At 46.3% G+C, this 11,005-nt stretch overlaps 1 protein-coding gene across 1 annotated transcript in view; it reads left to right on the forward strand.

The window, feature by feature from the left end:
- The window catches only part of LOC128382821 (plexin domain-containing protein 2-like), an 85,685-nt gene extending 76,031 nt beyond the window's left edge, over positions 1-9,654 (forward strand). The window contains 1 exon segment of the mRNA XM_053342822.1: positions 9,466-9,654. Within this exon segment, the coding sequence (XP_053198797.1) occupies positions 9,466-9,654 (189 nt within the window).
- Positions 9,655-11,005: the final 1,351 nt, after the last annotated feature.

Raw genomic sequence — 11,005 nt, forward strand, 5'->3', positions numbered from 1 at the left:
CAGTCTCAGTAAATTAGTGAAAAAAAGGAGAAGTGAGATCCTGTCAAGATCCTGTCAATCTCTGTGCCAGTGTGTTTGATCTATAGAGTATCTGCGGGGGGGTGGAGGTGAATGATGGGGGTCACGGTCACCGCTCAGGCCCAGCACTGACCCCCCCCCCCCCACCTCCTCCCACCATCTGGGCTCACACCGGTGTGCAGCAGCAGCAGCAGCAGCTCTGCCAGCTCTCGGGGCTTCCTGCTTGTTAGGCTCGGAGCCATGGTAGTGGTTTGTGTATGCATGGTTGACTTTCAGGGATTAAGATTTCTGCCATTGAAATTCTGCTGTGATGTACTCTGCATCCTTCCCGCCGCTCTGTGTACACTCGGCTTCCTTTAACTCCGTCAGCTACGACTCAAGGTGAAGGTGCAAACGCCGTGTTGGTTCAGTGACGTGTGCAGATTTTACTCTCATGTTAACAGAGACAGGATGAGCAGCATGTGCACAGTTTGTTAGTGCAGAAATAGTTTTATGCAATTTGCTAAACTGCAGGTTGGAGGGAGGAAGAAGGGAGCAAGAAAGAAGGAAAGGAGGGAGGAGGGGTGGAAGAAGAAAGGAAAGGATGGAGGATGGAGGGAGGAAGAAGGAAGGAAAGGAAGACGGAAGGAAGGAAGGAAGGGAGGGAGAAGGACAGGAGGGAGGAAGAAAGAAGGAAAGGAGGGAGGAGGAGGGAAGGGAGGAAGAAGGAAGTAAGGGAGGGAGGAAGAAAGGATGGAAGGGAGGAAGAAAGAAGGAAAGGGGAGAGGAAGAAAGAAGGAAAGGGGGGAGGAAGAAGGACAGGAGGGAGAAGGAAGGAAGGAATGGAGGAAGAAGGAAGGAGGAAAGAAGGAAGGAAGGGAGGGAGGAAGAAAGGAAGGAAGGGAGGAAGAAAGGAAGGAAGGGAGGGAGGGATTTCTTTGGTTGGAACCAGTGGAGTTGCTTTTAATGTGATTTTATAATAGAAATAAGAAGATAGAAGATTATCAGCCTTCATTTTTAAAGCTCCTAACTGTACTTAACCATCGTTGTGTCTCTCTGCATGCAGGTATTTTATTTATTGATGCTGTTCTGCATTTAATTACAACACAAATACTCCTAACACCTTCCTATTGATCGCTGCAGACGGATAATGCTGCTCTCACAAATTCAAATGATGGGATTTTCTCCGTTTTCCAGCCGAACCCTCCGCCGGCTGTTTGATTGATTATGTGACTCAGGGGGCGAGGTGGGTGATGATGTATGTGAGCCGCTTGTTTTACATGGACTGCTTGTTCACGTATGGATGGAAAATGGAAAATCTGGCCTTTTCCGAGAAGGTCAGCTCTCGACATGAAAAGGAAGCGGCGATGTCAGAGGGTCTGTTATACCCCTTTTCCACCGAGCTGGAGCTAGTGCTAGAGCCAGTGCTCAGTTGGTGCTAATCCAAGCACCTCTTACGAACCTGTTGCTTTTCCACCGGCAAGGAGCCACGCGATTACGTCACTGTATAACGTAGCCAGCGCGCGCCTTTGAAGCACTTGGCATGGCGCAAGGCATCTAGCCTGCCGGAAAAGAAGAAGAAGAAGAAGAAGAAGAAGAAGAAGAAGAAGAAGACACCTCTGGCAAAACAAATGATAAAAATAATACTTTTAATCAACAAATCTTTAACCCTCTGTAAATGCCACGCTAGTCAGGTAATGAACGTTAGCCCCGCTAGCCGGCTAATAAACGTTAGCCCCGCTAGCCGGCTAATAAACGTTAGCCCCGCTAGTCTGCTAATAAGCGTTAGCCCCGCTAGCCGGCTAATAAACGTTAGCCCCGCTAGCCGGCTAATAAACGGTTAGCCCCGCTAGCCGGCTAATAAAAATTAGGCCCCGCCCCCCAGTCCGCTGACGTAATCGGTTCTAATCGGTTCCTTCCTTCCTCCCTTCCTCCCTTCCCTTCCTTATGTAGTATGTAGTATAGAAGTATGTAGTATGCGGTTTCGAACACAGCCAGTGACACAGAGACACAGACAGGAAGAAGGAGGAGGTCAGAGGTCATCATACATGTATCATGATTTAGTTGACTCAAGCATGTGTGTGTGTGTGTGTGTGTGTGTGTGTGTGTGTAAGAGAAAGAAAGCGAAACCAATATCTCAGTTGAGCTTTATAGTCGTCCAACACACATAAATGATGTTAAGTGTATGACTTAGAAGGTTCAAACATATTAGCACTTACACATTATTGCTTCTTCCTGCTATCATTTATAACTTTATAGCATTTTTATAGCTGAGATATTTCCTTGCTGCATAAATACAAACATGCACACAACACATTTTGCACAGGCATGACTAGAGAAAAACACACACACACACACACACACACACACACACACACACACATAATGTAACTACAGCAGGCAGCCAGCTTTAAAGGTTGATTGAAGAACAAAGGGAGTTATGGTAATGACTGTAGAGACTTCAATGGGCAGAGATACAGAAGAGGAGGAGGAGGAGGAGGATGAAGAGGAGGAGAGGAAGGGGAAGGGAGGAGGAGGGGGGGGGGGGTTATATTTACCTGGCAAGTGTTTCCCAGTGTGAAGTTCACAAGGGGATCAACAGGTTCGTCTATTAACCCTCCTGTTGTCCTCAGGTCAAGGAAGGACAGGAGTAAGGAAGGAAAGGAGTAAAGAGGAAGGAAGGGAGGAAGGAAGGAAGGAAGGAAGGAAAGGAGTAAGGAGGGAGGGAGGGAGGGTGGAAAGGAGGAAGGAAGGTAAGGAGGAAAAGAGGAAGGAAGGAAAGGAGTAAGGAGGGAGGGAGGGAGGGTGGAAAGGAGGAAGGAAGGTAAGGAGGAAAAGAGGAAGGAAGGAAAGGAGTAAGGAGGGAGGGAGGAGGGAAGGAAGGAAGGAGGAGGGAGCAAAGAAAGAGGGGAAGAAGGAAGGAAGGAAGGAGGAGGGAGCAAAGAAAGAGGGGAGGAAGGAAGGAGGAGGGAGGTAAAGAGGAAAAGAGGAAGGAAGGAAAGGAGGGAGTAAGGAAGGAAGGAAAGGAAGGAGTAAGGACGAAAAGAGGAAGGAAAGGAAGGAAGGAAGGAAGGAGGGAGGGCGCAAAGAAAGAGGGGAGGAGGGGAAGAAGGAAGGAAAGATTTAAGAAAGAGGAAAGAAGGAACAGTCAAAAGAGGATGGGTTCAATTTGACCCGGGAGGACAACAGGAGGGTTAATATCTATGCTGATGGCTTTGCTCTCGGCACGCGGAGAAAACAGACCAGACACCGAAATGATCTGCAGCGCTTCCTGTGTGGACGACACCATTGATTAACATGAGCGCCGAAAGGAAAGTAGCTCCGCTCCTCAGCGCTTCACAGCTAATCGCGGTGCTTCCATGCCCGGTGTGAACCAGACCTTACAGTACACCACCAGCCAGTAGTTTACTGTGAAACCACAATATACATTTTTAAAGAGTATGTTTAAAAGGTGTAATTGCTAATGATTGGATGAGTTATACCAGAGACATTATAATAAGAGGAGACATATCACTCCCATTGAAATGCATAGGGAAACTACGTAACGCCAAGATGGCCGGTGTTTGCACATGTCCCGCCTCTTCTGGTGCCGTTGCTCCAATCATTTTGCTGGTCCTACGCGGTCACGTTTTTGCGACACTTGGAAGTCATTTTCAACAGAGACATTTTAAAACACATGATCAGCAGTTTATACTACTTTGTGTACATATATTTTGTAATGCTTTATCCAAAATTGTCGGATGATCTGGGAAAGTTGACTGTGAGCAAACTCCTGTCTCTGCTGTGAGCGTAAGATGACGTCTCGCTGCCGTAAATGAAGACTGTCGTGAAGTATTGCGCATGCGCAGTCCAAGATGCCTGTAAGGAAAAAGGCTTTTAAAACGTTAATTTGATACCAAACCATCAAACCCTTTCAGCGATTATAGTTTGATTTTCATCGTGATTTCAAAACATATGTTTTTTATGTCCCTTAGACCTCGGGACATGGAGATACAGCTCTCTCCCTATTCATTTAGATAGCCGGTTGGTCTTCCTATGGCCAAAAAGCTGCCTGGAGGCGTGGCCAATTTTGCCGCCGAGTGAGACGACTTGCCTTAGAAGGACTTTGGTTATACTGACTGCTACTCAGAGAGAGGAGATGAACATGTTTATGACTGTTTGTCTAACTTACCAACAAAACATCAACCTACTTTAAAGTGAGTTACACCGCCTGACATTTACTCATTTATATAGTTAAATATGGTGTAACCTGACATTATGGTGAGAGAGTCAACCTAAAAGATGAACCCCGTCTCTTTTCACTGTTCCTTCTTTACTTCCTTCTTCCCCGTCCTCCCCTCCCTCCTTACTCCTTTCTTTCCTTCCATCCTCCTTTCCTTCCTCCTTTTCTTCCTCCCTTCCTTCTCTCCTAAATTCCTTCCTTCCTTCCTTCCTTCTCTCCTTACTTCCTTCCTCTTTTCCTCCTTCCTCCTTTCATTCCCTCCTTCCTTCCTTACTCCCTCCTTTCTTCCTTCTTCCTCCCTTCCTTTTCCCTTCCTTCTCTCCTAAATTCCTTCCTCTTTTCGTCCTTACTCCTTTCCTTCCTTCCTTCCTCCCTTCCTTCCCCCCTTCCTTCCTTCCTCCCTTCCTTCTCTCCTTACTTCCTTCCCCCCTTCCTTCCTTCCTCCCTTCGTCCCTTCCTTCTCTCCTTACTTCTGTCCTTCCTTGACCTGAGGACAACAGGAGGGTTAACCAGGCGGTGCTTCTCCATATTGCCCAAGTCAAATAAAGCACGTTAGGACTAATGAGCTATGCTAATCAGTTGAGCATGTTGTTGTAGAGCTAAATGCTAACATCCTCTCAGTGTTGTAATATTATGTAACTACGCAGAGATTGAGCTGAAAAGAGCAAACGCACTCTGAATTGGAAGGTGAGTCAACAGCTGCCAGCAGCTCCATAAAATTAAGAAGGAAGAAAAAAAAAAAGAAAAAGAAAAAAAAGCCACAAATTGGATTTCAGCTTAGTGGAACATTCAGTGTATGTTTTAAGACTTTGGGGATTTAGAAAAAATTCAATAAAATAAAGTGTTTCATCGCAATTACAACTTTCTTTGTGTGCTTGCCGGCCGCTCGATCGTCACGAGGGGATAATAAAATAAAATTATGTAAATGGACGTTTGCTCTTTACATCGAGAGAGCTTCAATTAGTCGCTCGACTCGACGACCGCGAGCTCAGGAAACCAACCTTCAGACTGATCGAATAAATACCTCCATGGATATGAGCTACGTATCCTTCCTTCCTTCCTCCCTTCCTCCTTCCCTTCTCTCCTCCTTTCCTTCCTCCCTTCCTTCTCTCCTTACTTCCCTCCTCTTTTCCTACCTCCCTCCCTCCTTCCTCCTTTCCTTCCTTCCTCTTTTCCTTCTTCCTTCCTTCCTTCCTTCCTTCCTTCCTTCCTTCCTTCCTTCCTTCCTTCCTCTTTTCCTCCTTACTCATTTACTTCTTTCCTCCCTTCCTTCTCTCCTTACTTCCCTCCTCTTTTCCTCCCTCCTTTCCTTCCTTCCTCTTTTCCTTCTTCCTTCCTTCCTTCCTTCCTTCCTTCTCTCCTCCTTTCCTTCCTCCCTTCCTTCTCTCCTTATTTCCTTCCTCTTTTCCTCCTACCTCCTTCCTCCTTTCCTTCCGTCCTTCCTCCCTTCCTTCCTTCCTCGACTCAACTGCAACCTTCAGATTGATTCTTTCCTCTTTTCCTCCTTACTCATTTCCTCCCTTCCTTCCTTCCTTCTCTCCTTCCTTCCTTCCTTTCCTTCCTTCTTTCCTCTTTTCCTCCTTACTCATTTCCTCCCTCCCTCCTTACTCCTTTCCTCCCTCCCTTCCTTCCTCGACTCGACTGCAGCGAGCTCAGGAAACGAACCTTCAGATTGATGTAATAAAAGCCTCGATGGATGTGCGTGAGCTACGTATCCTTCCTCCCTTCCTTCCTCCCTCCCTCCCTCCCTCCCTCCTTCCCTCCCTCCTTACTCCTTTCCTCCCTCCCTTCCTTCCTCGACTCGACTGCTGCGATCTCAGGAAACAAACCTTCAGATTGATGTAATAAAAGCCTCGATGGATATGTGTGAGCGACGTATCGTACACTCGTTTTTACGGATTGAGCCTTTACTCCATGACATAAATCTGGATAAGTCTCGCTGTAATGCCGCCTATTAATCTACGCTCGTCTCTCGGAGTAACAAGATTATTTCAAGCCGGGGCTCCAGTAGTGAAAAGCAGAGGAGACAGCCTGTGCATGCTTCACCCAAGGGTGCATTTTAATAGGCTTTCAAACTGCAGAGGAGGAAGTTACTTTGCTCGTCCTCTGGTTGGTACATGGGAGCAGGTCTGTTTCGCTGCAGTCAGCCTTCGAACCCTAACCCAGACAGGTTTGATGTTTTATTTGGTCAGACCTCCCACTCTGAACGATGTGCAAGTGGTTCATCTATAACGTCCAAAAAAGTTTCACATTGACGAAGATTTGATTTTCACCTTGACTCCATCTTTAGAGTGGATTAATGATGTGATGTTACAGACCTGCAGTCATTCTGTCTCTTTTAATAAGAGCAGAGCTTCCTTCCTTCCTTCCTTCCTTCCTTCCGTCCGTCCGTCCGTCCGTCCGTCCGTCCGTCCCTCCCTCCTTCATTCATTCCTTCTCTCCTAAATTCCTTCCTTCCTTCATTCCTTTCCTTCCTTCCTTCCTCCCTCCCTCCTTCTTTCCTTCCCTCCTTCCTTCTTTCTTTCTCCCTTCCTTCCTCCCTCCTCCCTCCCTTCCCTTCTTTTCTTTCCTTCCTTCTTCCTCCCTTCCATCCTTCTTCCTCCCTCCCTTCCTCCCTACTTTCCTTCCTTCTCCCTTCCTCCCTTCCTTCTTTCTTCCTCCCTTCCTTCTTTCTTCCTCCCTTCCTTCCTCATTTCCTTCCTCCCTCCCTTCCTTCTTCCTCCCTCCCTTCCCTCCTTTCCTTCCTTCTTCCTTCCTTCCTTCCTCTGATTGTTGAGTGGAATAATAAAGAATCTAATCCAACGATCCCCCAAATCACTGATAGATACGATGCATCTCAGTTCCTTTAGTTGACCTTTCTTCAATCCTTGCCTATTGAAGTCCGCCTCAAAGCTCTGAGGATTACATTATTTATAAGCTAAGATGCAAGGAAAGGACACAAGAGAGCGAAACATTGGTGCAATTTAGAGGAAATTGAGTTTTCTTCCCGTAGAACAGCGTCGGGATGTTGACTAGACATGCCAAACCAAACTTCTTCCTCATCCTTTTGAAGCCTTTTGTCTGTAAAACTGAAACATATGAAGCCAATAAAACATAAATCTCACCTTCGTTTGGCTCGTCTGTGTCAGTTTTCTAGTGTAGTGGTTGCTGGTGTAGATTCTGGCCTACCAAACTGTAATTATCGCTCCACCACTCCTGAGGCTAAGAGGCCGGAAAACACCCGAAAAGAGAGAGAAAAGAAAACCCCAATTGGCCACATGGGGCAACAGTGAGCCCAGAAACATGCTGCACAAAGGTGAAATATACAGCAAACTGGGTTTTATAAGAGATTATACTTCAGATTTGAGGATTTACTGGTAGGTTTGATGAATGTTTCATCTGGTTAAAGTCCTCATCTCCACTAAATAGCTCCTCTAAGCTTTTTAATGGTCTCCCAGACAGTGTGAGACAGTCTCAGACAGATCTAACCGCTGTGCAACATGCAGCACTATACAGGACTTTTATCCTAAGATTGGACAGAGAGAGAGAGTGGATGAAATTTCGCCATTTCCTTCCATCCTTCCTCCTTTCCTTCCTCTCTCCCCCCTTACTCCTTTCCTTCCTTCCTTCCTTCCTTCCTTCCCTTCCCTTCCTTCCTTCCTTCCTTCTCTCCTCCTTTCCTTCCTCCCTTCCTTCTCTCTTTACCTACATCCCTGCCTCCTTCCTCCTTTCCTTCCTTCCTTCCTTCCTTCCTTCCTTCCTTGCTTCCTTGCTTATTTACTTCCTTTCTCCTTTCCTTCCTTCCTCCCTCCCTCCCTCCCTCCTAACTCCTTTCCTTCCTTCCTTCCTTCCTTCTTTCCTCCCTCCCTCCTTACTCCCTTCCTTCCTTACTCCCTCCCTTCTTTCCTTCCTTCCTTCCTTCCACTCTTCCTTCTCTCCTCCTTTCCTTCCTTCCACCTTTCCTTCCTTCCTTCCTTCTTTCCTCCCTTCCTTCCTTCCTTCCTTCCTCCCTTCCTCATCCCTTCCTCCAGACAGACAGACAGAAAGAAAAAGTCAGGGTGGGTTTAATACGATGTGATATGAGTTCCTTCCTTCTCTCCTTGCTTCCCTCCTCTTTTCCTCCCTCCCTCCCTCCTTCCTTCCTTCCTTTCCTTACTCCCTTCTTTCTCTCCTCCTTTCCTTCCTCCCTCCCTTCTCTCCTTACTTCTTTCCTCTTTTCCTACCTCCCTCCCTCCCTTCTCTCCTTACTTCTTTCCTCTTTTCCTACCTCCCTCCCTCCTTCCTCCTCTCCTTACTTCCTTCCTCTTTTCCTACCTCCTGTCCTCCTTTCCTTCCTTCCTTCCTGCCTTCCTTCCTTCCTCTTTTACTTCCTCCCTTCCTTCTCTTACTTCCTTCCTCTTTTCCTACCTCACTCCCTCCTTACTCATTTCCTTCCTTCTCTCCTCCTTTCCTTCCTCCCTTCCTTCTCTCCTCCCTCCCTCCCTCCCTCCCTCCTTACTCCTTTCCTTCCATCTTTCTTCCCTTCCTCATCCCTCCCTTCCTCATCCCTTCCTCCTGTCCTTCCTTAACCTGAGAACAACAGGACTGTTAAATCTGACACTGTGAATGCCGTTCACATTCAAATAAAAGGTCCAAGAGATAAAGAGCGATTTCTGTTGCCTTCACCAATAACTCTGCACTGGTGCCTCACATTCCTGAGAGAGAGAAAAAAGAAAAAGACAGGGTGGGTTTAATACGATGTGATATGACTTTGTAAACATCTCATTCATGCTCTTGACATGACATTAAAAACCGCTGGTGAGATGTTGGCTCGTAAGACATACATCCACAAAAACCCCCTTTCAGAGACACATTTGTTGCTTCAAAGCTGCATTAGTCATGATTTAGTGCCTGGCCGGTGCCATGGGAAAAGACTGAGCGGACTTACAGAGGAATACACATCGGTCTGTCTCTTAATATGTTCCATATGTGGTATGAGAGGAAAGCCATTACCATGACTCAGGGAGAGCTCAGTTTCAGTCTGAATAGCAGGTCTCAAGGCAGGGGGAACTTATTACTACAATGTTATGCTAATGAGACTTTAATGACTCCTCTTAGATGGCAGCAGCAGCAGCAGAGTTAATTTCAGCTCAGTTTAATTTCTAAGTCCTTCACTCTTTTTAAAATGTGCTCCTTGAAAATGTGTCTGTGTTTCTGTGTGTTGCAGCTTTGTTTGAATTTTGAAATGATGAAGCAATTATATACAGCATCTCTCTCTTTCCCCACAGACGGAGAACGACTTGCTGGAGGTGTGGAGTAAAACGGGGCATCAGGGAAACGAGTGGAATCAAGCCGAGATCCCCCTGAGGAAGCTGAGGAACTTCGAGGTGATATTCGAGGGGATCCGCTCGAGGGACGTCAGCGGAGGAGCTGCTCTGGATGATCTGGAGTTCGTAGACTGTGCTCCAAGTAGGTGACAGGAAGTAGTGCACACATGACATTTGGGAAGTTAGATGGTTAAAAAAATGGGCCTAGAAGATAAATTCGTCCATTACAACTCCAAAATCACCCAAGAACCCTGAAAGATCATTTTGTTGTGTGACCCCAACCCTTTTTTAAACAACACCAGGTCAACATTTAGTATATGGCTGAATCGTGTATTCAATTGAGGCTATATAGACTTACATCTGTTTGTTGGGGGGCGCGACCATTTTGGTGTCAAAAGGACTTCCATCTCTATACAAGTCAATGGAGAATTCACCAACTTCTCACTTGATTTCTAACCTCAGTAAACGTTTTCAAAATGTGTTTATGGTCTCAATCGCTAGTTTAAAGCCTTCTTCAATGCAGTATGATGTTCATTTGGGACATTTTGGCCTCCCTGATTTTATATGTGACGATAAAGCAGGGTATGCATTAGGGCGTGGCTACGTCCTGATTGACAGGTTGATTGACCAATGTCCTCGAGATCCAGCCCTCGCAACCATAGCAACCTCCCCGCTCCGCCCATGGCTCCACCTCATGCCCATATAAGTAGAATCCGTGTTTTTATTTTTCCCAGCATGCACCTGAAATTTTCAAGATGGCGCTGCCTAGATTTGAAACTATTGGCTTCCGAGCAGCAGTCCACAAACCAATGGGTGACATCACGGATGTTACGTCCATTTCTTTTATACAGTCTGTGGTTAAGACTGAATCCCACGCTCATTCACAATAGTAACACGTTAACCAGGTGGTACTAAGTGTTGCTGTGTCATAATGCAAAATACCACAGTAAGAACAACCTACTGCTTTATTTTCTGATCTCTGATGTAATTAAAAAACCTTGCAGCATGTGTGTCATACATACATGGTTTAAAAGTGTTTAAATGCATGTAGGTGAGCAGAAAAAGATGTCTGCTAATGTCATTGCTCTAAATTGGTAGTGGCTGGAGTGGAAAGTTTCTCAAAGCCAAAACATTTTGACCACCTGGCAAAGTCATCACAGAGTCTTACGGTCGCTGTGTGCAGAGTAGCAGTAGTTTCTGACTCCTCTGTTTAACCCTTAAACAGACAACGTGCACCAGGAGATACACACTCTTTAACCTTCCTTTTGTCCTCCTGGGTCCTTCCTCTGTCCTTCCTTCCTTCCTTCCTTCCTTCATCTGTCCTTCCTCTGTCCTTCCTTCCTTCCTTCATCTGTCCTTCCTTCCTTCCTTCCTTCCTTCCTCAGATCTAAGTTCAGCTGTTAGGGTAAATGTTCCCTCCTTCTGTCCTTTCTTCCTTCCTTCATCTGTCCTTCCTTTCTTTCTGCCTTCCTTCCTCCCTCCCTCCCTCCCTTCCTTCCTC

This window comes from Scomber japonicus, chromosome 21 (genome assembly GCF_027409825.1).
Source record: "Scomber japonicus isolate fScoJap1 chromosome 21, fScoJap1.pri, whole genome shotgun sequence".
Taxonomy (NCBI): Eukaryota; Metazoa; Chordata; class Actinopteri; order Scombriformes; family Scombridae; genus Scomber; species Scomber japonicus.